At 49.8% G+C, this 26,411-nt stretch overlaps 1 protein-coding gene across 1 annotated transcript in view; it reads left to right on the top strand.

Moving 5' to 3' along the window:
* Window positions 1–15,248, top strand: part of Ascc2 (activating signal cointegrator 1 complex subunit 2) — a 17,715-nt gene extending 2,467 nt beyond the window's left edge. Inside the window, exons 2-12 of the mRNA XM_055624051.1 lie at window positions 849–956; window positions 1,159–1,227; window positions 1,578–1,652; window positions 2,868–3,051; window positions 4,557–4,771; window positions 5,690–5,809; window positions 9,357–9,450; window positions 9,537–9,658; window positions 10,134–10,233; window positions 11,390–11,469; window positions 12,715–15,248. Coding sequence (XP_055480026.1) covers window positions 849–956; window positions 1,159–1,227; window positions 1,578–1,652; window positions 2,868–3,051; window positions 4,557–4,771; window positions 5,690–5,809; window positions 9,357–9,450; window positions 9,537–9,658; window positions 10,134–10,233; window positions 11,390–11,469; window positions 12,715–12,886 — 1,339 coding nt within the window. The 3' untranslated portion in view covers window positions 12,887–15,248. The remainder of the gene's footprint in view (window positions 1–848; window positions 957–1,158; window positions 1,228–1,577; window positions 1,653–2,867; window positions 3,052–4,556; window positions 4,772–5,689; window positions 5,810–9,356; window positions 9,451–9,536; window positions 9,659–10,133; window positions 10,234–11,389; window positions 11,470–12,714) is intronic.
* The last annotated feature ends 11,163 nt before the right edge of the window (window positions 15,249–26,411 follow it).

Genomic DNA, 26,411 nt, shown 5'->3' with positions numbered 1-26,411 from the left:
TTTTTTTTTTTTTCTTTAACATCTAAAGTCAAATCTGTGCTGCCCGTATACTCTTAGCTGTGTGGCCTTCCCCTGGAGTATGGTCAGCCTTCAGAGGCCATTCCTTTAAGAAAACTGACTCTCCCTCTTCCAATAGCCATCAGATGCTGATAGCTCCTCAGCTAGGGTAGGCCTTTGTGCCCACCTCCCCTCCATACTAGGGGCTGGCCTTTGAGTTTGCACACGTCTTGTGCGTTTTGTCGCAGCTGCTGTAAGTTTATATGTGCAGCTGCCCTGCTGTGTTCCAGAAAACACTGTTTTCTTGTGGTCACCCATAGCCTCTGGCTCTCACAGTCTTTCCATCTCTGCAGTGGGCCCTGAACCTTGGGAGGGAGGCACCTAATGTAGATGTACCATTTAGGACCTAACATCCAGCAATCTGTCATCCTGGGCACATTGACCAGTTAATCTGTGTTATTCACCATCTACTGTGCAAGCAGAGATTTAAATATTAATGATACCCTATCTTGCTGCAGGCCTCCTTGTGAGAATTTTCTGAGAGTCATTCTTGGCTCCTAAGTCCATTAAATCGTCGTCCCTCAAATCCTGCAGATAATAGCTGACTCTTGCGTGTAAGCTCAGCTGTTGCTATAAGCTCTTGGTAACTGACCTTGCTGTTCCCTCTGTTTAACTGAGAAGTGTTCTGGAGCCAGCTGGCTACCCAGTATTTGTAGCCTTTTGTCAGCTGCTCCCATTGGTGATCTTTCAGACCAGGGGAGCTGGGGGGAGTCACCTGCAACTCCCGAGAAGAAGTTCCCATGGTGCCTCTCATCAATTAAGTCTCCTTCTCTTCTCTCTGGCTATCAAAGGCTGCTGAGTGACATGTGGCAGAGGCTCTCCCATTCCAAGAAGAAGCTAATGGAGGTGTTTCACATCATCCTGAACCAGATCTGCCTCCTTCCCATTCTAGAGAGCAGGTAAGCTCCAAGGAGCGCCTACACATAGCAGGTGCTTCTCATCACTCCTCCACTCCACCCTTACTCTGCCATATAAAATGGGAAAAAACAGAAAAATGCCTCTCGCCAGCTGACAGGACTGCAAAGGGGTAGTGTGAGCATCCAAGGAAACTGCAGGTCATCTTACATTGTATGAGCTCATTTTCCCTATGTCCTGTCCTAGCTGTGACAACATTCAAGGCTTCATTGAAGAATTCCTTCAGATCTTCAGCTCCTTGCTGCAGGAAAAGAGGTGAGTGGGACTGAGCTAGGAACCAGCTATGGGACAGGCCTATGTCCCTCTCTCCAGTCCCATGAGACCTTGCACAGTGAAGCTGCTGACATATACATGGTGGCTAGGAAGTCCAGTGACAGTACTGTTGATCCTCTTAAATATCAGAGGAAAAGGGTAGCCGTTGGATCATTTAAATGGCCAGGCCACTGGTGGTAATGCCCAGCCCTGTCTGCCCAGAGCTGCCCAGCTGAGCAACAGGTGCTGGGGTTCCTGAGCCTGTGCTTGGTTAGCAGAGATGGGGTGCCCTGCCAGAGGACATTGTCCCTATGCTTCTAACCCTCACCCTTCTTTCTGTGCTCTGCCCACAGATTCCTCCGGGACTATGACACCTTCTTCCCTGTAGCTGAAGACATCAGCTTGCTGCAGCAGGCTTCATCGGCTTTGTATCCTACTATAGCCCACTAGACCAAGGCCTGACTAGATCAGACATGGCATGCTGGGACCCAGAGGGGCAGAAGGTAACTCCAGAACACTCACATCAAGAAGTCCAACAAGGCCCCAGTTCCTCTCTCTAGAAGTGACAACTGCTCTTGAAACAAGGGAAAGCCTGCTCTCTCGGTGTGTTCTGAGGGTCTGGGCCTGTATGTTCAAGTTGTACTCCAGAAACCTTGAACCCCTTCTAAGGAGATGAGGACAAGTAAGGGAGTTAGGAAGTGTCCCATAAGAAGAAGTAGGACCACACCTCACGTAGCAGAGGTCAGGGTGGGCATCAGAGGAAAATATCCAAGCCAAAAATAGAACAAATACAAGGTGACCTGTCCCAAGCTTGTGCTGAGGACAGGAGTTGCTCCCAGGGGTTGGAGGACAGAGAGACTTTGAAAAGATCCTCCAAGGCCACATGTGGCTGTGTTGATGGCAATGGCGGGAGTGTCTGGTAGGAATGTGGAGAGTGACCTGGGGTTGACCAACATTCAAGGCCCTTGTGTGTGACACATAGGAAGAAGTTTGGGCTACATGCCACAGTTGCTGGGGAGAATGAGAGGCTGGGAAGCAGGGTGACGTGGCTGTTCAAAGCAGGGTGATGCTTTGAAAAGGCTGTTTGACTCTGGGAGGAGAGTGGCTGGCCTGGGCCCCTCAGACTGAGATTGCTGCTACAGGACTCCCTGCACGAATCATGTGGGTGAAAGAGTGAAGGTGTGGGGGAAACTCGATTTCTAGTCCAGTGTCCAGAGGGCAGAAAGGAGAGCTAGGAAGGAACTGGCCTTTGGGCCATTTCTCTTGCTGGGTCAGGTCCAGTCTTGCCTCAGGGACCCTTGTGGGCCCTCAGCCTTTTCAGAATACCCTCAGCCTCGTGGATAGGAAGTCCAGCGACAGTACTGTTAATCCTCTTGAATATCAGAGGAAAAGGGTAGCTGTTGGATCATCTAAAAGGCCAGGCCACTGATGGTAATACCCAGCCCTGTCTGCCCAGAGCTGCTTAGCTGAGCAGCAGGTGCTGGGGTTCGAGTCCTGTGTGGCAGGGTTCTGGTGTGCTGTTCCACATGACATGCACTGAGCAGCCCAGAAGGCCTCCGGGAAAAACCTCATGGTTGGATGTAGGACTGAGAAGTCGTGCTCCTGCAGAGCTGGGGAAGTGGGTCCTTAACACTGCCTCGTAGGGATGAGACCCGGACTGCCTACATCCTACAGGCTGTGGAAAGTGCATGGGAAGGGGTGGACAGACAGAAAGTCAAGGACGCTAAAGATCCATTGGGAGCCAAGGATCCTAATAATGAAGTCACAGTGACATCAGAGCCAGTGAGTGAAATGGCATCACAGCTGGAGAACTCCGAGGATGAGGAGGTGTGTATTGGGACACCCTGCCCCTGATTCCTTAGCCTTCCTGGCCACCTCTTGAGAGAAAGGCAAGTGGCCAAGCTCCCTACCTTGTTCCTGCCTTTTGGGAAAAGAGTCCTTTGGGATTGGTAGCGTCCAGCACTGGGGCTGCTTGTACTTCCTGGGTATAGAAGAGAGAAGAGCCCTTAAGCCCTTGAACTTGGACTGTCTGTCTTCCCCTTCCCCATTTTGAAACAAGGTATCTTACTCAGGGGTCCAGGTTAACCTTGAACTTAGAGCAATCTTCCTGTCTTTACTTTCAACTTCTGGGATTACAAGCGTGCACTATCCTGTGCAGCCCTGTTTCCCTCTGTGGAATGGAGAGGTGAAGCTTTTGCTTGTGGGCTCCTTCTCTAGCTCCGTCCCACACAGGATAAGGTGGAGCTCTTTTGGTGGCAGCTGAGGGTGGTGCCTGGCCCAGCTCCCAGGAATCACAGGGCTCCACCGAACAAGGTAGGAACTAGTGCTCCCTCTCCCAGCTTTTCTAAGGTCAGCAAGCCTATATGGAAGAGTCCTGCAACCCAGGACTTCTCCCTGTGTGGCATAGGCATGGAGACCGCACAGTCTCAGGGCAGGCTGCTCAGTGGTAACCTACTGCTTGCCAACTGTGTGTGGCATGTCTGCTCCTCTGCATATAGGTGCAGTGCCTGCTTCCATGAGGTTGCTGGGGTTCCTGGGACTGCTTTATGGAATACTTGTGAGTCTAGCTGGTCCTCAGTGCCCCATTAGCAAATGCTACTGTTTTCCAGTTAGAACACAGCTCCTTCTTCCCTGTTTGGTGGCTTCTCTGAACCAGGGAGGTCGTCATCATCCTCCTCCTCCTCATCATCATCATGATTTTCTAGTGCTGGGATTGAACCCAAGCCATTGCTGATGCTATGTAGGCATTCTACCACTAGTAGAATTCTCTAGCCCTTTCTTGTTTTTATTTTCCCATCTCCTTAAAAGGCATTACATAATGAAGCCACATTGGACAGTATGTGAAATGAAGTCTTCTTACTGAAAAGAATGTTACTTAAGGGGAATGTTTCCACACAGCCTTGCTAGTATTTGCTATTACCCTTCAAAGTCAGGTACCTTGGTAGAGTTGGGCAAAGGACCTTGATCACTAACACGTGACTATCTATGGAGACCCTCCTGCATACCAGGTACTCTGGGGATAATGCACATCTCTTCACTGAACCCTTTGAAATAGCCCTATGAGATAATGATACTTTGTCCATTTCATAAGGAGGAAGTGGTTCAGAGAGAGAATACACAGTGCTCCAAATCACATAGGCAAGGTTAACTCAGGAAGTCGGAGAGCCCCTCTTCTACAGTGAGTATAAAGGCTCAATTTAAGTCACGTGGCAAAAGCCGTACAACTAGGAGAGGCAAGGCCAGGGCCCCTGATAGCAAATTCTGTTCTGTTTGGAGACTCTTAGCCTTTTACTTGCTCATCATTTCCTTTGTCATTCTGGCTCTCGTTGCAGTGCATGGGCGCAGCAGCTGCCCTGGGCCCTCCTGTGTGTGGTGTGGAGCTAGACTCACTCATCTCCCAAGTGAAGGACCTGCTGCCAGACCTTGGGGAGGGCTTTATCCTGGCCTGCCTGGAGCACTACAGCTATGATTCAGAGCAGGTGATCAACAACATCCTGGAGGATAGGCTGGCCCCTGAGCTCAGCCAACTGGACCGCAGCCTGGAAAGGTGGGAGACATAGCTGGGAAGAGGCCCTCAAGGCAGGGATCCCTTACCCTGCCTCCCATTTTTTCCCTAGGCCAGGGACTCAGTTTACTTCTTTTTCACAGCAGTGTTTTCATCCGTTTGAACTAGTGCCCTCTTTAAAGAAAACAAACGTGGGGGCCCTCAAGGCCCTCAGCACATGGCTGGCTGTCCCTGCAGGGCCTGATAGGAAGACTTACTAAAGCGGTGTGGCAGTGGGTGCTGACACCACCACCCCCAGCTCCAGCTCCACACCAGCCTTAGCATGGTCCCAGTTTCCCGGCTAGGACAGCTAAAGCCATTCGCTTCCTCTACTCTGGACCTCTTGGTTTTGTTTCACTGCTATCCTGAAAGCCTCAGGAGACAAGCAAGGGCAAGGACACAAGTGGATGCTTCTTCCACAAACAAATGATGAATGAAGGTAGCTTTGTGCCTTCAGACCCATTCCTCAGCCTGTTAGTGTTCCAGTTCACAGATGACATTGCTGAGACACAAGGAAGTAGAGTAGGAACTGAGGGTATAGCTCAGCGGTAGAGCATGGGCTTAGCTTGTGTGAGGTTGCACATTGCATCCCTCATACCAAAAGCAAGTGCCACTGTCCCTACCCCAAAAAGTAAGAGGTAACTTACTTTTTATAACCTGTAACTTCCTGTCTCATAGGGCCATTGTGGGCATTTAAATGAGGGACAGAGCTTTCATGAAATAGAAAACTGCTATGCATGGTCCACAGGGCATGAGGTTAAGGTGTGGACCTTTGGAAGAGCAGGCAGTGCTCTTAACCTCAGAGCCATCTCTCCAGCCCCAGCCTGGCTTTTAAAATGGAGCAAACAATATGATGGGAGGAACACAGTGGGGTGTGGCCAACAGGGCTCTTTCAGTTAATTTCTATGCTATGGCCCCCAGACACGTGAAGCCGGACCCTACACCCCTGTTGACATCCCGTCACAACGTGTTCCAGAACGATGAGTTTGATGTGTTCAGCAGGGACTCAGTGGACCTGAGCCGAGTGCACAAGGGCAGGAGGTGAGTGTCAGGATGCGGGGCTCTGCACTCCAGTTGTGGTGGTAAGGAGGGAAAGCAGAGGCCATTTTGACAGAACTAGCCATGGGTCTTCCGCTTGCAGAGCTCCACCCTCTTCCTTAGGTTATTTTTACTTTATGTGTATGAATGCTTTCCTTGCATGTATGTGGCATAGAGGCACCCAGAAAAGTGCCTGTAACTGGAATTAAAGGCAATTTTGAGCTACCATGTGTGTGTTGGGAATCAAACGTGGGTCCTCTACAAGAGCAACAAGTGCTCTCAACTGCTGAGCTGTCTCTTCAGCCCCTCAGGGGACCTTCTGAGGCCTGGCCTTACACACTGCCAGCCTACAAGAGCAGGTTCTTTAACACTGTGCTTTAGGTCCAGCTGTGGGGGGCAGCTGTTAGTAACTCTTACTCGTTAGTGGTAGAGGCCTGAAGGCCAAATCTGTCTCCTCATCCCTCCTGTCTTTTGATGTGTGGACTGTTGGCTCTATGGGTGGAAAGCTAGACAGTCCTTCCTAGAAGCCATGTTTTGACCGATTTGATTTGTCTCCAGGCTGTGACAAAAAAAGAAAATTAAGTTGTGTGAGTAAGTTTTTCCAAAGATGAAAGAATTCTGTTTCAAGGCTTTCTTTTATTTTTAGTTTGTCTTCCTACTTTCTCAGCATTGAAAACTCCATTCGTGACCTATTCATTCATTCAACAAATATTTGCCTGGTGCTTATCACCCTGGATTAATTTAGTACTGGAGCTGTAGTGGGGAGTAAAGCAGACAATGCCTACACCCATGTGAAATTTGCATTATTCAGCTCATAAACAGGCATGATGTATTGGGCTCCTGCTCGGGATGTCAGCCTAGACAGGAAGGTTCTTCTGGGAAGGTGACAGAGAGCTAAAGGATATGTCACGTGACTCTGCAAAGCAGAGAGGAAACTTGCTAAGCTGAGTGAGCCACAGGAACAATGGCTTCAGGGTCAGTGTGAGCATGGTAATGGTTCCATGAGCTCATGGGTTTTACGTTTTATATAAAGGTTTCCTAAGCTGGGCACGGAAGCTCTTGCCTCTAATTCAAATACTCAAGAGCCTGGGGAGATTTTCATAACTGCATAGTGAGTTCCATCCCAGTCCAAGTGAGACCCTGTATCAGAAATAAAGTACTGGGCTTTGGGATGGTTTTCCCCAGGAAGAAACTGAAATCAGTGGTGATGGCAGAAAGAATGGGGGTGAGGAGAGTTAATCTGCTCCAAAGTTCTGTAGTCACATTGATTCCTAGAACCCAGAAATCCAGGAGCTCTCAAATGCAGCCTGTCCTGTCCCTGTCATGATGGTGCAGTCAAGAGGGTCCAGAAAGGGAGGTAACTGTCAGTCTTATGGCCTGTTCTGCTAAGAGCCCCAGAGCAGAAATGTCAGCTGCTGCTTCAGTTAGAATCCAGGGATGTTTCCTGTCAGTCCTGTGGCCTGGGGCTGTATGCTGCCTGAAGCTTGTAGAGGAGGGTTCAGCTGGCACAGGGCAACTCTGAAGCCATCTGGCCAGCTGGACAGGAAGCCCTGGCACACGGCTTAGTCACTCAAATTGTGACATCCTTGGATCCCAGGCAGAGTTGGGGTCCTGTTGATGGCTGCTGTAAGGAGAGTCAAACAGGGTACCCCCAGGCCAGCAGAAGGCACAGGGAGCCTGACTGGTAGGGTCCTCCACAGAGCTTAGCATCTCTGGGTACAGGTTTTCCTCTTGATATGCATCTGTAGATTCACCTAGGTCACTCCTCATGCCCACCTGCTTGTAGGTCATTTATGAGCATTTCCAGTGGGCTGCTATCAGCTGTCAGGGACATCAGAAGGGCTGAGCAGCCAGGTGTCCTGAAAGCTATGTTTTAATTCTGTGGCCCTCTGGGAGCCTACAGAGACTGGATGACCAGTGTTTACCAATCCCACCATGCTGGGCAGCCCAGGGGCAAGGATTATAAAGAGGCAAAACCTTCACTCATGTGTTCAGTATTTATCCACTCAGCAAATATTTATTAAGTGCTTTACTAGCATGAGATCCTTTGTGAGACCAGGAAAACAAGGTGAACAAGGTGCCCTGGCTTTGCCCACAAAGGGCAGAGACCGTGGGAAAGACAGATCATCAGATAAGCAGGTGCACCCGGAGTTCAGCCGGGACGCCTGTCCTAGTCAGGGCAGAGTGGAAGGGCCCTCCTTCAGGTGGCAGATGGAGTAACACAAAGCTCACACCTGTGTACCTACGCATTGAATCTGGTGAACATACTGGGCAGCTCTGGTAACGAGTTTTGGCTCGTCTCCTGTGTGATCAACAGAACTGGCCAGCTCTGGGCCTCTAATGTGGAGTGCAGGAGTGGACTATCAGGGCCTGTGTGTCTGAGCTGGGGCCGGCTCACATAATCCCAGCACATGGGAGGCTTTGGAGAGTGAGACCAGCCTGGGCTACATTGTGAGATCCTGTTTCAAAATAAATTCAAAAAGAAGAGGAGGAGGAGGTATCACAGGCAGTGATACTGTGTATACAGCACATACTGTATATTCAAGGAGGCTGTGTATACAACATGTGGTCCTCTAGGTCTTTCGAACTGTTCTGTAGGACCCTAGAAGATAGCAAAAGTTCCCCTCAACAAAGGTTTTATGGCTAGATATGCCTGCCTCCTGGGGAATCAGAGTATACTAGCATGTAAGACTGAAACAGAAGAAACAGAATTCATTTTGTTGAGCCTAGCGAATGCTGGTCCATATCGGTATCTTTTATGTCTTGTTTGTTTGTTTTCTGTTTGGGGCAGAGTCTAGTAGAACTCCAGGTAGCTGTCAACTGACGAAGTAGCCACAGGTGACCCTGCGCTAATTTTCTTCCTGCCTCAGCAGACAGACCTCTTGGAGCAGACAGATTCAGACTGCCTGGGTCGCCAAGACCCAGTTTTTAGAAGGTCTGTGCAGAATCTGCATGGGTCTGTGTCTCTTTTTTGGTTGGACCTTCTCCTCGACACCTTCCAGAGACCAGATCTCATTGCTATGCTGGATTTCTTGCTTGGCATCTCTAATTGATTTTCCCCTGCAGGGCCAAAAATCACATTCCACAGGCCTGTGTATGTGGCTGACAAGCCAAGTTTCTCCACGGGTTTGCAAAGCCATGGTCAAGAGACCTGAGGCCCAGTTGACACTGATGTACAGTTCAGTGTGAGCCAGGCGTAGCCCTCCCCCTTCACTGCACCCATCTGGCCTCGCTTATGGCACAACCGACGGCAATTAGACTACCAGACTTTCCTCCTCCCACGGTTGTCTTCCATGGAAGCTGGCACTGTAGAACAGAGATAGGAGCTGCTATAGTAAAGGGGGTGAGAGGAAGAATCCAGACCCCCTCTTGCCTTAGCCAAGAGTCTTGAGGCTTTCTGGTGACTACGACAAAAGCTGCAAGCTGCGTGTGGCTCAGTGTAGTCCGGGGTGTAAAGAAGTGAATCCAGCACCTATCTGGGCCTTTTGCCCTCTACAGTCTTCCAAACCTGACGGTGTCCTCCCTCTCTCCCTGCTGTCCCTGGCTCCAGGAAGGAGGAGAACGTGAGGAGCCTGGTGAATGACAAGCGGGCTGTGGTGTCGCAGCGGCAGCGCTACCAGAAGTACAGCGTGGTAGTGGAAGAGGTAGGCTGCCCAGCCTGGGCCTCTGCTGGGCATGGGAACTGCAGCAGCCCCTCAGGCCTCTCTCACCCACAAGTCTGCTGTTGCAGGTCCCACTGCAGCCGGGAGAGTACCAGGTTGATGACTATGAGGATGAGTATGATGACACGTACGACGGTAACCAGGTGGGCGCCAACGATGCAGACTCCGATGATGAGCTCATCAGCCGCAGGTGAGATGTCAGGCTGACACACCAGCGTAGAGCACAGATAGCCAGAACACGGCACAGCCGGGCTTCACCACCCCCTGCTGCACCCCACCCCCTTGCTCCTTCACCTCAGCCCACACTAAATCAGGAAGCATTTATTAGGTCTTAGCAGGTCATTTTGCTTGTTTTTCCCTAAACACAGAACATTTTCTCAGCAGAATCTTGTAGAGATTCCCATATTGCAGATCAAAGCAGGGCTTCCCTGATGAACAAAAAGACTGGAGATCCCCAGGGCCTCAGCCCAGCTATCCCCTGCTCTCTATACATCAGACCATGGGTCCTTTCTTTAAAGAATCTGGGGACCAAAGCAAAGCCTGCTTGAAAAAGCCTGTGGGTACCCTGGCTTCCTGGGCAGTGCTTCCCAGCCTTCTCCCTGAGGCAGGAGGCTACTCTCCAAGGAGAGCCTGTCTTTGATCTCACTTTGTCTTCCAACCCTCAGGCCCTTCACCATCCCTCAGGTGCTGAGAACCAAAGTGCCTGGAGAAGGGCAGGAAGAGGAATATGATGAAGAGGAGGAGGCTGAAGAGGAGGCCCCCAAGGTATGTCCTGGGCAGGTGGCAGATAAAAGAAATGCAGTCTGAAGGGCAAATTGGAAGCTCTGTGCTTTCCATCTCTCCCTGCCTCAGACCCTGGAGTGGCAACACAGGGAGTCAACACAGCTTCTGGTTTGGGGAGGGTCCTTTTAAGTACAGACTGTTTGGAGAGCTGCTGGCTTTGATCCTGCCTCCATTGCTCAGGGGGTTCTCGGGAGCCAGATTAAAGGCTGGTTCTGTGAACAGCTGAGTTCATTATGTGTCATGGTCTAGGAAAAGGAAGGGTAGCCTAGATAGCAGTTCTTAAAAATCAGAAAAGACCTGGAGCCCAGAGGCTCTGGAGCCCAGAAGGTCTGAAAACTCAGTTTTAGCAGCTGAACTTTTTCTTGGGCTTAAATCTTCACTTGAAACTCAGCATAAAAAACAGAGGAAGTAACCTTGCTCCAGTTGAGGGCAGTAGCTGGGCCCTCTGAAGTCCCTAGCCCCAGAACAGGGGACAGAGTCAGGTGTTTCTAGAGCTGTGGAGGGCCTGGCAGGAACTAGCATGAGTGGTGGCAAGCATATGCCCTGCCACTGGGCCCTCAGCCCATCTGCTGCCTTAGCTCAGGTTTGCCCAGGAAATCTACCGTCTTTCTGTGTCACTAATTCTAGTCCTTTGGATTTTTTTTTTTTTTTTTTTTTAAGTATGCTATCTGTCAGAACCTGCCTGTTTACTGAGGTCCCAGCTTTCCCCTGCACAGGTCCACCATGCACACTGGTCATAGAGAACTGTCCTCAAGAGGAGTTCTCACCCAGCACTCTGCTGTGGCATCAGAGGGAAGCCTCTAAGTCTCAGGGCCAGCCTGTTTCCAGGGCCTCCACACAGCTTTCATGGCCCCTTGTGTCCTTTCCTGTTGGCCATCTCTGCCAGCCAAACACACGCCCAGTGACGTGCCTCCTGTGGTCCTCTCAGCCCAGTGGCCTGCCCGACATCCTCCAGCTCCTCTCCTAAAGGAAGCTTCCGGTGGCTGCCACCTAGCTCCATCCTGAGTGCCTACCCTGCCTGCTGTCGCAGTCTGCATCCCACATGGCTGCAGCAGGATTTCTTCCAGCATGGCCCCACACAGCCTAGGGAAACGGAAAAGCTCATGGTTACAGATTTTGTCTTCTCTTCACTCCACAGCCAGACCATTTCATCCAGGATCCTGCAGTGCTGAGGGAAAAGGCTGAAGCCAGGCGCATGGCCTTCCTCGCCAGGAAGGGGTGAGCATTGGAGTGACTAATTCACCTGGAGGAGACCCTTTCAGGGGAGCCCAGCAGGCCGTGCAGGAATCCCTGGGGCTTTTGGGGGTAGTAATTTAGCTAACATTCATTCATTCAGTAATTCAGCTTTAGGAAGTAACTACTAATATCAATATCATTCTCTGCATTGGCCCGGAGTCATTAGTAAAGGTCATTAAGTGGCACCTAAAGATCGAAGCCAAACAAAGCGTGTGCCTGTAGTCTTAGCTACATGGGCTGAGTCAAGAGTTTGAAACCAGGATTTCAAAAACAATCTGGGCAACCTAGGTAAACCCTCTCACACATGAATAAAGCCACAATTACACTGTGAGCCTGTGGTCCCAGTGTGCAGGTGGCAAAGGCAAGAAGGTCTCTGGTTCAGAGGACACATAGTAAGAGCCTGTCTCAAAAACAAGTACATAAAAAAGATGGAGCCCAGATGCCTCAGCTCTGTTTTGCACACTCATACTCAGTACTTGACAGTGTATGTGTGTTGCTCAGCATGTGAGTGTGTGCAAAGCCAGCTGATAGCAGCAGAATAAAAGAGCCCAGGCAGAAGACACACCTTAGTGGCTTAGGGTCATGGTAGGGACACAGGACACTTGAGCTAAGTCCCCAGGAAACAAGTCTGTCAGAGAGAGGGTCTTTGACAGGAATCCCTGACATGACTTTCAGGTTCCCTCTTTTTCGTAGTGAAGAAACTGGCCAAATAGACCAAGGGTAGAAATCCAGGCCTAACCTAGGCTCTGGGTGCGGGTGACCTCACCAAGAGACATTTGGTTTCATTCTAAAGGCAACAGGGAATCATAGGTTGTTGGTAGAGAGCAAAGCTATTCTGACTTCTTCCATCCAGCCCTGATATATGTTCTGAGTGGACCCCAGAGGCTGATGGCTGAAGAGATGCTCAGTCAGGTCTATGAGCATATTTGGCCTTTGGGGACCACCAAGTTAGGGCCTGATATGTAAAATAAAGCATTGTCAAATGGGAGGAGGGGTGCTGTGTGGCAGAGGGAAGGAACCTACCATTCAGCCCACTAACAGTATGTACACAGATGGCTGATGGGCATGGGAGGAAATCAGGCCTAGGACTGGGGTTCCATTTCCCTGCCTACCTGGACCTGGCCAGGGTATGTCCTCAATGGTAGGCACCAGGGTGGGCTGCAGGGGTCTTCCTATCAGTCTCTTCCAGCTGATGTCTCTATCATGAAGTGGATGTTGTTCCCTTAGGTACCGGCCTGAGAACTCCACTGCAGTGATGGGCAGCCCCAGGGGCCATGGGCAAAGCCGAGAAACGACCCAGGAACGAAGGAAGAAAGAAGCCAACAAGGCAGCCAGAGCCAACCACAACCGTAGAACTATGGCTGACCGCAAAAGAAGCAAAGGCATGATCCCATCCTGAGGCCACAAGCTGCCTGGACGAGGGAGGCCCCTCAAGGCAGCTCTGCCCTCAGGAGCCCTTCAAGGCCACCGCCGCACCTCACCTACCAGCCAGCCATGAGCGCCTTCTTGCTGAATACATAGTGCCTTATCCCTTGGTGCAGGAACCCAAGGCCATCAAGCAGGCTCTCTCCCAGCGTGCTGGCTGGAAAGGGTGGGGTGCAGAACCAGGTGTCCCTCATCTTGTGAAGCAAGACACATCACCTCACAGAAGTCCTGGATGGCAGGAAACTTGTATATTCAGAAGCAACAGAAGGCCCATGAATAAAGTTTCTGACCTTCCAACAATGCTCCATGACATGCTCCAGCCTTTTCCATCTGTCCTTCCTCAGTGACACTAAAGACAAGAAAGCACAGTAGTCCCCCTACTCTGTCTGCTGACTTTCCATGCCTGCCCTCTCCTAATGTTCTTCTTTGCCGTGTGACCCTGAATACATCTCCCTTTCTCTGTGCCTGTGGAAGGAAGTGGCCATTGTGAAGCCTAGGGTCCCTTGTGTTACCTCATGCCCCTCCTCCTCAGGAGGTAGGTACTGTTTTCAGGTCACAGAACAGACAAGGGTAATGGGACATGGAGGGCTGAGGGTGTGTTCCTAGGCCACAGGCAGGAAGTGCAGAGCAGGTCTTGGCCCCTCACTCTGATCCTTGGCAGTACAGGGTCCAGATCCATGTAGGTGATGTCAGCCCCTGTGTCACAGCTGGCACAGGGACACTTGGCCAGTTGCAGAGCCTCATAGTTATAAATAAGCTATTTCCCCTCTCCCCCAATGTGGAGCTTGGAAGCCTCTAAAAAGAAGTGAAGGTATGCGCCAAGCCCTGTTGAAGCAAGTAGGACCTAGCAGGTTTCCAGAGCCCTTTCCAGGCGTGGCCCACTCTGCAGTGGAAATCGGGTAACAGGTCTCCTGGGCTTAGCTAATGTGCAGTGGGATCTACAGTGGGGTCTTTGCTGAGCTAATCCTGACCAAGCAGCGCCTAGAGTCTTAGTAGGAGACCTTTTGGATGGCGGGGACATTGATTTGCTTGCAGTTAGGACAACCAGGCAGGCAGATACTTGATGGATTGTTTTGTTAGGCCAGTCTGTACAAGTGAAAATCAATGGCAATCCCTCTGTGCCTCACTGGCCTCTGGGAGCATTTGAGATGCAGAGCAAGTACAAGGTAGTGTCCTCCCCAAGGGCTGCTGAATTAGCTGAGATCTGGCAGAGTTAGCCATGGTGACAGACAGCAGGAAACTGTTTCCTCCTGGAAGCACTTACCAGTGGCCCAGCTCAGTAGCAGGGTCATTTCTTCTCTTCCTGACTGAACTCAGACCAAGCTGCTGTCTCTCATGCAGAGCACAGGCTTGAGAGCTCCTGTCTCCACGTGCTTTGCCCACTGCTGTTCCCTGCACCAGCTCTTGGCCATTTATGCCTTCAGTCACCTAGAGGACCACCTGCTTTCCTGGGAGCAGGCTATCCGAAAGAATCACCATCTTTCCATGTTTCCCAGCATGTTGGACCAGATCAAACAGAATTCCCTCACACCCCAGGAAGCTGAGGCTTGCCCCTTTTAGCTCTCTAGAACAGCCTTTCATAGCTCTTTGAAATCAGCCCGGAGCTTTCCTGTCACCCCATCCCTTCAACTTGAATGAGAGCACTGGACCAGATGGGCGGCACTGTGTTGTGTAGGTGAAGTTCCTAGAGATGGAGACTGAGGCTGAGCCCTACTAACACAACATGCACAGGGCTTTAGCTTTGTCCCCAGTACTACCTACACAAAGGAAGTCCCCAAGGGAGTCCAAGATTGCAAGAATCCAAGGCAGCCCGAGTGCTGGGTGAGTGGACCATTTGGCCCCACTCCTAGCCCTCCTTTCCTGTGCGGGTGTTTTCTAAGTGCCTTTTGTGTGCCCTGCAGAGAATATGACCATCATAGTTGTTTCTGGAGAAACTTCTAAAACCTCTGAAAGGACATGAGACCCAGGTGTCTTTATTCCTTGTGTATGAACGGTCAGCTGCCAGAGCTTCTGTGCCCCTGTGAGGCAAAACCAGAGGTGGATTATAAGAGATCTAAGAGTTTGTGCGAAGGAGGAGTGTGCCCGTAGGAGCTTAGTAGTGGATGCATGCCCTTGCCAAATTGCCCCAGCTTCAGCCTGGAGGAGGAAACAGTTCGCTCAAACCTGCATGTCACTGCCCCACCAGGAGCTCAGCTTCAGGAATAGTGCAGAAAAATAAACTCAGAGTCAGCCAGAGCTAGACAGATTTACTTCTTGGGAGATAGAGACAGAGTTCAAGGCTAGCCCAAGCTACATGAGACCCTGTCTATAAATAAAAACTCTTTCTGAAGACATCATGTGAGGCATTGTTTGTGAGACTGTCGGAACCCCTTTTGCACACAGACCGAGTTTGGAAGGAAATGTGTGGGTGATGGTAGTGGCGGGACCATGATTACTTCTATTGGGAATGAACAGGTTTCCTGAGCCTCATTCATGCCAGAGTTTCTCCTGTGTGTTTTCCTAGTTTGTTCTCTTGCTTAATCTTGCAACATCTTGGGTGAGGTGAGAAGACTGAGATACAGAGGCCCCCGGTCACACAGCAAGGGGCGGCACAGGGTCAGTCCCAGGGATGTCTCCCGAAGCCTTACTCTCAGCTTCAAGGCATACTGTTCCCTCTCACTGCAATCGAAGAGGGCACAGGCTAGTACTTACAGCACAGGGTGCTCCGACATGCTAGGCTACAGGGATCCCCAAGTACATGGGATATCGTCCCAGAGATGGGCTTCCTTTTATGTTTTTTAAGACTTATTTATTTATGTATATTAGTGCTATAGGACCTCTGGAGGAGCAGCCAGTGCCCTTAACCGTTGAGCCACCTTTCCAGCCCAGAAACGCATTTCTTTTCTTTCTTTCTTTTCTTTTTTCCTGTTTCCACTTTCAAGAGGTTTGTCTAGTCGACTGTTCAGCCTACTGAACAGTATGTTTTAAAAGAAGGAACTGTTTTAAAGCTTTGTTTCTTTTTTTAAAAAAAATGTGTGTGTGCTCAGGTGCCCAGGCAGACCAGAGGAAGTTGGATCCCCTGGATTGAGGTGCAATTACGAGCTTCCTGACATGGATGCTGGCAGCTGGATCTGGGGCATCCACAAGAGCAGTGCACACTCCTGACCTCTGAACTGTCTCTCCAGGTCCTCATTTTGTCTTGTGAGACAGAATCTTGATATGTAGCCCAGGCTGACCTCAAATTTGAGCTCCTCCTGCTTCAGCCTCCAGTGCACTAGGTTTATAGACGTGAAATCTCTCCTCAGGAAAGTGGAGTTGTGGTGTCCCAATTGGAGCCTGAGTGAGTTTGATCACAAGCCCAGCTTGTCTCAAGGCTCCAGCCCCAAACAGCCAATATCCACTCCTGGGAAGCCAAGAGTGGAGGACTGGAACTCCTATTTAGAGCATGCACTCCAAAGCCCTTGTCCGCATGTGTGCATAAGGTCCACCTCTGTCCCCTGGAAGTCACAACACAAAGGGCACAAGAGCAGAAGGATGAAGACACCAAGGGTGTTTGGGCACTGGGCAGCAGCAGGAGGTCATCAGAGGCTATGGGGCTCAGCCTGGCTTGGCTCATAGGGAGAGGAGAGAAATCAGGGAGGCTGCGGGAGAGCTGGTTCTGGAACTCAGCGTTGAAAAGGAGGCTCAGAGGTAAGCAGGTAGGTCGGCACAGCCCTGCTTTTAACTTTCTAGAAGGAGCCAGGGCTCCAGGCGCCCACCTGAAGGAAGGGTGGACTGAAATCCATACCAGGCCGCTAAGCCATCCCTGGCCTCTGCTCTTACTAAGATTCCTGGATATGGAGCAACCAAGGAGGGTCCTGGAGGAGGCCAAGGGTGTGGTGGTTGCAGCTCTGTAGCCCTGACCACAAATGAAAAGTTGATTCTGAGGCCAGAGCAGTGGCTCAGCAGTCAAAAGTGCTGGCTGTTCTGAGGGACCCTGCTTCCATCCCCGGCACCTACATCGTGGGCTCCAGAACTCCAGTCCTGGGGAAGCTCTCTCTGGCCTCCCAGAGCATTGCACGCACAGGGTGCACGTTCACAGACACACAGGCAGGCAAAACACCTACCCATACAAAAAAAAAAAAAAATTTTTTTTAAAGTTTGATGCTGATGACAGTACCATCTACAGACCCATGTTAGGAAGAGGGTGTCAGCAAGAGTTGAGTCTGTGAACTAGCCATGAGATTTTGCCTTCGTATCACACACAAAAATCTCTACCACCAGCTAGGGAGAGGGTTTTATGCAGCTGTCAACTGGCCTTCAGCACTCTCAGCTTATTAAACCCAGCAGGCCCTATGTCTTCCGCTGCACACACCCCCCCCCCCCCCCGGCACACAGTCTCGAGGGCTGGCGAGGTTCGTGGGGCTCTCCCAGACACAGGGTTTTCATCGGTTTGCTTGCTGTGGTCTGAATGACTAAAGTGACAGGCACCAAGTTCTAGTTTTCCAAAAATGACGCTACAACACCAACTGCTTTTCCAGCTATCAGACATGCACCGTTTATCACCGTGACATGTCTCTTTAGGCCTCTGCCATCCCAAGGAGGTAACCGTGCCCCTCCCCCCACCAAAACAAAAAACTGGTTTTCACACAAGAGCCATATAGAAAAGGAGCCTTCAGGGGGCCAAACCCTGATTCCTGTAAGCTCCAGCCTGGTCTTTGGAGTGTGTGCACACAGGCTTCAGCCCTGCCTCCCTCTCACATTCCCATCTGCCTGCTCAGCATTCTTTCACCCGAATTCTCAGGCCTGCTCAGGCCTGTTCTTTTTATTGCTAATCCATCTGTAAAGGAAGACTGGGGTAATCAGAAGGGCAGTGGACTGAAGGCCAGGAGCCAAGAGGGAAGGAGTGATCGAGCGGGCAAAGCGGAAGCTGCCTAAGCATGAGTGCCTGGGTTCTGATCCCCAGGACCCACGTAAAAGCAATCGCCCAGGAGCGCTGGCCCAGGAGCGCTGGCACCTTTAATCCCAACCCTGGGAGCCAGAGGCTAGGGGGCCAGCCTCATTTACACAGCAAATGTAAGCAGCGACAGCAGCCCCTCAGTCCTTTGCTTAAGGAATGCGAAGTAGCCAAGGCAGAATTCAAACAGGTGAGCTAGCCTCCAAAGCCAACGTCCTCAACTTCAGCTTCTTGCTTCTCTCTAGTCCGGTACCTGAGCTGGGGGGTGGGGGAGAAGTAGTCCATTATGTCCCCGATTCTCAACAATCGTCTGCTGATGCAATTTATAATTGAAGCCATTCTGTAAACGGAGGGTCAGGGGGAGCTGGGCAGAATACATTTTTATAATTTCCACAGCCTACATCAATGGAGGGAAGGGGTCCCGTAGGAGGACTCGGTTGGAAAGGCTTCATTACACAATCAGACATCACATGAAATTGCCACCAGAGGCTGGTAGTGGCCCTCACTGCTGGCGGCCTGCACAAGGGAGACAGATCTGTGCAGACACCTAGGACAGAGAAGTGAAGAGGATTCGGTTGCACAGGGGAAGGGGTGGGATGAGCTAAGTACTGTCCCAGGAGCGTGCGAGGCTGAGGGTTTAAATAGCTCTGGAGATGTGTGAGTGCCAGGGACACAGGTGGCCACCAAGAGAACATGATCAGGCCTCACAGGGAACAGCAAGCAAGAGACATTTGGATGACTCAGCTGCACAGTCGTCCCCGAAGCTCTCAGCCCACACCAAGCGGATCAAATATGCTAATTCATGCTGCTCCCTGGAGCCTGGACAAGGAGCCCCCATTGAATTTTTTTTAATCTGGCTAGAATTATTTTATAAGTCTTTTGCCTGCATGCATGTCTGTGCAACCCACAGAAGCCAAAAGAGGATGTTGGGTCCCTTGGAACTGGAGTTACAGATGTTTGGGAGCCCTCATGTGGGTGCTGGGATTGAAATCTGAGTCCTCTGTAAGAGCAGCAAGTGTTCTTAATGGCTGAGCCATCTCTGTGCCTGTTCACTTCTTTGCTATTGTAGTATAACAAAATCAACCAGGTAAGCGTGGGCTCAGCATACTGTGAATACTGTGGCACAGCTTCCCCGCCACTGTGGGAGGCACTGCTCCTTACTGCTCCATTTCCAGGAGGCAGCCTGCCGGTATCCCCACAAAGAGACTGGTAGGCTAGGACTCCTTTTTTTTTGAACACGTGTGCGTGTGTGCACGCATGTATGTGCACAAGTGTGCATGTTTGCACACGCATGCATTCTTATGTGAAGATCTGAGGACAAATATCAAGAGTTGTCTTTTTTTTTAAGTTTATGCATGTGATTGTTTTGCCTGTGTGTATGCCTTTGCACTATGTGCATGCCTGGTTCCAAAGGGACCAGAGAGGGTATTGGAGCCCCTGGGATGGGGGTGATAGACTGTTATGCACTGCTCTCTCCGTGCTGGGACTTGAACTTGGGTCTTCTGAAAGAACAGCCAGTACTTTTGGCAGCGGAGCCATCTCTCCAGTCCCTGCATTTAGCTTTGCACATGGGTGCTGGGATTGAATTTGAATGATCGGGCTTGTGCAGTTAGTGCTTTTACCTGCTGAGCCAATTCTCTGGTCTCCGGGGTAGGATCTGAACTCAGCCGTTCTGTTTCCATAACCCAGGACCAGGCACAGATTGCACAGCTCAGCAAGGGCGCTAGTTTATGGGTTCACCAGAGACGTGTGGAGAAGCTAAAGAACAGGAACTTGATCTTGCAGGCGGTGGGGAGCCTTGAGCAGGAGAGCTGACCCGGAAGCTTCACAAGGGTGTGAGGGAGAGGGTTTTTCGCCAGAGTTTGGAAACCAAGCTAGGACAGAAACAGCAGGAAGGCTGTCAGCACAGGCTACCAACTGAGCGGCTCCTAGCCAGCATTGTCTCCTCTCTATCATTGCTCTGTCCTTGGGGCCAGCTGGCATCTGCCCTTGGCATTCGGTCTGTATATAAATTCAATTGTATCAGGCCAAGGCCGTGATGAAAAGAGAAAAATGAGTTTTCCATGGCTTAGAATAACAGAGATGAAGCTGGGCAGTGGCGGCGTACACCTTTAGTCAGAGCACTCAGGAGGCAAAGGCAGGTGGATCTCTGAGTTTGAGGCCAGCCTGGTCTACAGAACGAGTTCCAGGACAGCCAGGGCTACACAGAGAGACTGTCTCAAAATAATAATAATAATAATAATAATAATAATAATAATAATAATAATAGATATGAATTTTCCCTCTGCAATCAACTGCCTTGCCTTTCACTTTTACTGGCCACGTCACCCTGGCAAGCCAACCTGTCTGAGCTTCCTTTCCACTTACAATGAAGTAGAAAGCAGTGCCTTTCGTGAACGCATGCATGCGTGCATGTGTGTGCGTATGTGTGCGTGTGTGTGTGTGTGTGTGTGTGTGTGTGTGTGTGTGTGATATTCCTCATGTGGTAGTAGCTCATCCCATACAGCGTGCTCATCCTTGGCTGTCACTCAAGCATTCTGCAACTTCCCTTGGAATTTGTATTCCGCCCCAACATTACCCACCACTCACTTACAGCGCATTGATTTCCACCCGTCCTCAGAAGACCTGAAGCTCATTTGTAGGGCAACCCCCAGTTCCTTGTTTTGGGAAGGGCTGGCTTTGAGCCAGGGATGGACTCTATTTCTTTTAAATAACTTACATGGCTTTCCGCTCTTACTACAAAGGCAATGTCACACTCAGCGTGGTTCCCACAACTCATGGAGGAAAAAAAAACGATAATCCCCCCATGTGGAAAGAATTGCTGTTGGCTCTGGGGTTCTTGGAGCAGTTTTTAGGTTTATAAAAAGGAATATATGCCTTGGTTTTGTACAAAAATAGGATCACGCTGAACACGCTGTTAAGACGTCTCCTCCGCTGTCTGCGAACATTTTCTTTCTCACTTCCAGTTCGGTGGCCGTTCACCCCCTGCCACGGGCTGCTTCAGTCTGGCTGCCCCTGCGTTATTTCTAATTATATCCTCTTAAGAGATGGTGAAGGGCCCCTGCCTCGGTATCTGCCCACGGCCATGATAAGTTTCTCAGGATAAAGCCTTAATAAAATTGCCAAGTGTGGTGGTACATGCCTGGAATTCTACTATTCAGGAGGCTGAGATAGGAGGATTGCCCTGAGTTCGAGGTCAGTATGACTATATACGGAAAACCTACCCCCTTAACCCCCAAATTAATTTTTTTCTTTTCATTTTCCTAAGTTATATTCTTGGCCCTGCCTTAAAAAGAAAAAACCTTTTTTTTTTAATTTATCCATTTCACTTTATGTTTCAGTATTTTTGTCTACATCTATGCATGTGTACCACGTGCAAACTGGCATCCACAGAGGTCAGATGAATGCATAGATTCCCGAATGAATGTGTGTGGTCAGCATGGGCTCAGCCTTGTCAAGGCATGAGCCTCAGACCCATGAAGAAACCCCAGTCTTCCCAGGCTTGGCTAGGGAGATGGCAAAGCCTTCCTGGGGTCTGAGGGTGAAAGCTGACAGAGTGCAGATAAACGTCCACCACAGCTTTCTCCCCCAGAGTGTTACAGCCTGGAGACTGCTCCCCCCCAGAGCCTGTGCCTGCTGAGACCAGCTGACCCTGCCTCCTTGCTCAGCTGTATACCATAAACCCTGCCACTTTGTTTATCTCATGTAATGATGCCTCCCTCCATCAGCTGTACGTCATAACCCTTCCTGTCCGTCAACACTGTAGAATACGCACTCCTGAGTGTTCCAGTTTCTCCAGCAGGGAGCCCAGATCACCCGATCCTTTCTCTTCATGTGTCTTTCTGTCTATTTTGTCTTCATTCCCTCACTGACCCCATCTGATCCATTCCTGGATCTGATCAGATTGCTGACAAAGCAATGGCTCACACCTGCAATCCAGTGTTTGGTAGACTGAGGCAGAGGATTGCTACAAGTAAGGCCACTCTGGGCAACGTAGTAAGGTTCAAACCAGCCTGGGCTGGTACACAGTAAAACCCTTTTTCACAAAGGAAAAGGAAGGAAGGAAGAAAAGGAAGGAAGGAAGGAAGGAAAGAAGGAAGGAAGGAAGGAAGGAAGGAAGGAAGGAAGAAAGGAAGGAAGGAAGGAGAAAGAGAGAGAAAGAAAGAAAGAAAGAAAGAAAGAAAGAAAGAAAGAAAGAAGGAAACAAAGAAAGAAAGAAAGAAAGAAAGAAAGAAAGAAAGAAAGAAAGAAAGAAAGAAAGAAAGAAAGAAAGAAAGAAAGAAAAGGAAGGAAGGAAGAAGGAAGAAAAACCCTTCGGGCTTCCTTTTCTTTTAAAAATGAATTCTAAACTCTTTTCTTGGTTTGGTGACTGGCAGCGCCTACCCACCTCAGGGCCTTGCTCGTGTTGTCCTTGTTCCTGAAGTTCTGGCACTCTTGACCTTGTCCTGGCCTAGCTTTCCATCCACACGTCAGTTCTGACATCATTGCTATGAACTTCCCTGACTACTGCCCCTGTGTGGCTTTCAGATCCACGTCACCCCTGACAACACTCAGTTTAATCATCTGTTGAAATGGAGTCTTACTATGCAAACCACTTTGGCCTCAGACTCCCAGAGAGTCACCTCACCTCTGCCTCTTGAAGGCGTCTGACAACACTATGTCTTAGTTGTATTTTCTTCATGCCTAAGGCCAGGCATGGTACCACAAACCTTTAATCTCAGCGCTTGGGAGACAGAGACAGGTGGATCTCTGTGAGTTCCAGGCTAGCCTGGTCTATATAGTGAATTTCAGTAGAGCCACAACCATGTAAAGAGGCCCTGTCTCTAAATAAATGAATAAGTAAATGCCCACAAACACAACACTGAAAAAATAGAATAAAACCTTTTACCCAATGTCCTCTCTGCTGTATGTGTGTCTCCCTCACATACAGCTTCCAGTGAGTGGGGACCTGTCTTGCTACTGTGTGTCCAGGATCTAAGATGGTGCCATACAGAAAGGTCACTCACTAAAGATGCTCTGGCCTCAGGAGATGGTTCGTAGGTAGTGTTGCTGCACATGCTCATCATGCCCATGCTCCCTGGGTGACCTCCAAAACTAATGATTTCAAAGTCAACTAAGAACAAACGCTGTGACTTTGCTCTGGCAGGTTCCCTGGCGTCTGGGGTTCTGGGGGGAAGGGCGGTCTATTGCATAAGGCTTTTCTTTGGCCATAGCTCCTGCTTTGTCATAAGTGTAGCCATCTCAAGCCCCACTAGTTTTTCTGGGTGTGTTCCTAAGGGGCTCCAGGCCTGGGAACATTCCAGCCTTGCGGTTCATCTGCTGTTGGATGACCAAGCTGTTTTGAGCATGCTTTGAGCAGATAGGGGGTAAAGGAGCCCAGGAGTTGTCTTGTGTCCCCTTGAGGTGTTAAAGAAATATGTGACATAAACCTTTCCTTTCAGTCCCAGCACTCAGAACTGCTTGTGTGCGTATCCCACAGTGCCAAATCCGATTGCTTCAATGTAGAGCTTTACAGGTTTGAGTCTAACGGAACTGCTGTAATTTGTCTCCCCCACCCCATTTAATCTCCTTTCATCATCACACACCCTTTGCTGGTTAGTTGGATTGGCGGCACGTCACAGCCTAGAGTTACCTGGGAAGAAGCTTCAACGGAAGAATTGTCTCCATCATCTTGGCCTGAGGTCCTGTCTGTGAGGAATTATCTTAACTGTCCACCGTGGGCAGTACCATATATGCATGCTGTATAAGAAAGTTGGCTGTGCCAGGCATAGTGGCACACACCTTTATTTCTAGGAGGCAGAGGCAGGTCAGTCTCTGAATTCAAGGCCAGCCTGGTCTACAGAGTGAGCTCCAGGCCTGCCAAGGCTACGCAAAGAGATCCTGTCTCAAGAAAAAGAAAGTTAGCTGAGCATGAGCCTGACTGCTAACCAGTAAGCCATGTTCTTTCACAGTTTCTGCCCTACTTCCGGCAGCCATGGGCTGTGACTTAGAAGTATAAGCCAAATAGACCAGTTCCTCTCCAAGCTGCTTTTGGGCAGCGTTGGATTTTTTTTAGCTTCATTTATTTTAGTTCTGTGTATTGGTGTTGTTGCTGCCTGTGTCTCTGTGCACTGTGTGGGTGCAGGGCCCACAGAGGCCCGCAGAGGCCCGCAGAGCGCTCAGATCCTCTGGAACCGGAGTTACACGACGATTATGATGTGGGGGATGAAAACTGAATCAGGGTCCTCTGGAGGAGCAGCTAAGCCTCTTCATAGTAAACTCCAAGTCTCCAAACTCTAGGAATGTTTTGACACAGGAGCAGAAAAGAAGTGGCTAGAACACACCCCAATGTAACTAGAAACACCCCAATCTCTGTAATGTCTACAGAGGTCTCCCATGACTTTCTTTTTTCTTTTCTTTTTTTTTTTTAGTGCTAAGAATGGAACACATGGCCCTGCACAAGAACATGTTAGGCACTGAGCTACACCCCATCCCTGAGTCTAGCTGTTTAGTTAGTCACTTCTCAAGGGCCACGGATGCCGGTCGGTGGTAGAGCCCTTGCTAGCGGGTATAGGGCCTCAGCACTGTAGGGAAACATGAAAGGAGAAGCACCATGAGTAGCTAGTCACTGAGTGGTCTGCCATTTTTTTCTTTTTTTTTTTAAATATATATTTTATTTATTTATTATGTATACAATGTTCTATCTGCATATACACTTGCACAACAGAAGAAGACACTGGATCTTATTATAGATGGTTGTGAGCCACCATGTGGTTGCTGGGAATTGAACTCAGGACCTCTGGAAGAGCAGCCAGTGCTCTTAGCCTCTGAGCCATCTCTCCAGCCCCCCATTTTCTTCTTTTAATCCCAAACAACAGTCCAATGATGTGTGTGTGTGTCTGTCTGTCTGGTCTGGGCCAGGGACCCCAGGTTCTTATTCTATACACTGAAATAAAGACTCACAGATGTCACAGACAGGGACAACGCCAAATGCCGCATCAAGAAGCATACTTAAAGGCACAGATTATCTGAGGCTTCCTTATATGGGCTCAAGGGGAAGAGCCTGGTTGCTAAGGAGTGCGCTGAGCGCGGCTGTTTTGATTATTTTCTACTGTGCGTCTGATTTTAATTGAAGCACATCCAACTGTGTAGCCCTGGGAGGGGACTCTCCCCATACATTCACTTCCAGGATAGTTTGTCTTACTGCACAGGAATTTTGGTGCCCATGGGAGGAATCTCTGTTAAATGGAGGGGGCAGCTTGTCTTACTATACATGCACTCCAAAGCAATGTAGGCCAGATGAGCCCATTTCCCTTGGTTTTAGAATATATTCCAGGTTTTAGAATGTTTGAATAGAAACTGGGCCTCATAAAGGAGTACCTAAGGAGAACAACTTATTTTTACGGTTTAACGTAGGTGTATGTGCACCCGATGCAGTTGGGGACCCTAGAACAGCATGTTGCTCAGAGCTTTAAGGGTTATGTCCCTAGCCTGAGCCAAGCGACGTGCCAGGCTTCAAAGCCATTTCCTGTTTGCCTGCCTCAAAGTTGCTCATCTCTTTTTCACCCTTGTTGGCACAGTCGGCAAGAAACAGGATTTCCGCTGGACATGGTAACATATGCCCACAATTGAAGCACTCAGAAGACAGACACAGGACTACCACCATGAGCTGAAGGCTAGCCTGGACTACAGCGTTCACAAGAACAAATAGCCAGGCGTAGGGGCAAACACTTGTAATACCAGGCCTCAAACTTTTAATCCTCTTTCCTGTGCATGTGTCTGTTCAAGAAGGAAGAAAACCCATGGAGGCCAAGAGAGTGTGATCCTCTGTAGCTGGAGTTCCAGGCACTCGTGACCCACCCAATATGGCTGCTTACTTTCAAACCCCAATCCTCTGCTGAGAGCAGCATGTGCCCTTAACCACTGTACCTTCTAAACACAGTATTTAAATTTCACAAAACCCTTCGTGCAATAAATAGGCCATCTCCATTAACCCTACCTTACAGATGAGGTGTCTCAGATCCACCCTTGGTACACACACAGCTATGAGCTGCTGGGCTTAGGTTTAAATTCACACACTCTCATAAACTGACCTTGTCACAAAGGAATCTGGCAGGAGGGTGGGGCCCAGAGACATGGAGACCACCCAAAGTCACTCAGTGAGTTAAAAGGCAGAAGGTAGACTTCAGTTGAGACAGGGACTGGGTCAAGACTACCAGAGCAAGGCCGAGAGAGTAATTTCTGTGACTTAAAAATGGAGGGGGCTGAAGAGATAGCTCAACAACGAAGAGCACTGGCTGCCCTCCCACAGGGTCTGGGTTCAACATGCAGCTCACAACCATCTGTAATGTTAACTCCAGTTGCAGGAGGCCCCATGTGTCCTTGGGCACCACAACACCTGTTCCTATTAAATAAAAACAAATACAGGAACCACTAGTTTAAATGTAACTTCCATTCAGGCTGATGTGTTGAGACCAGAACTCTTGAGGAGTTAATGGAAAACTCCAAATAGCAGAGTCTTCAGGAGTTTGCATGGGGCCTGGACATGGTCTCAACTGCCAAGTGAAGATCAGGGAGTTAAGAAAGCACTGAGCGCCAAAACGGG

This window comes from Psammomys obesus, unplaced genomic scaffold (assembly GCF_907164565.1).
Source record: "Psammomys obesus unplaced genomic scaffold, mPsaObe1.curated_primary_1811, whole genome shotgun sequence".
Lineage (NCBI taxonomy): Eukaryota > Metazoa > Chordata > Mammalia > Rodentia > Muridae > Psammomys > Psammomys obesus.
Note: the sequence above shows the minus strand (reverse complement) of the source record. Positions and strands in the feature narration are given on the sequence as shown.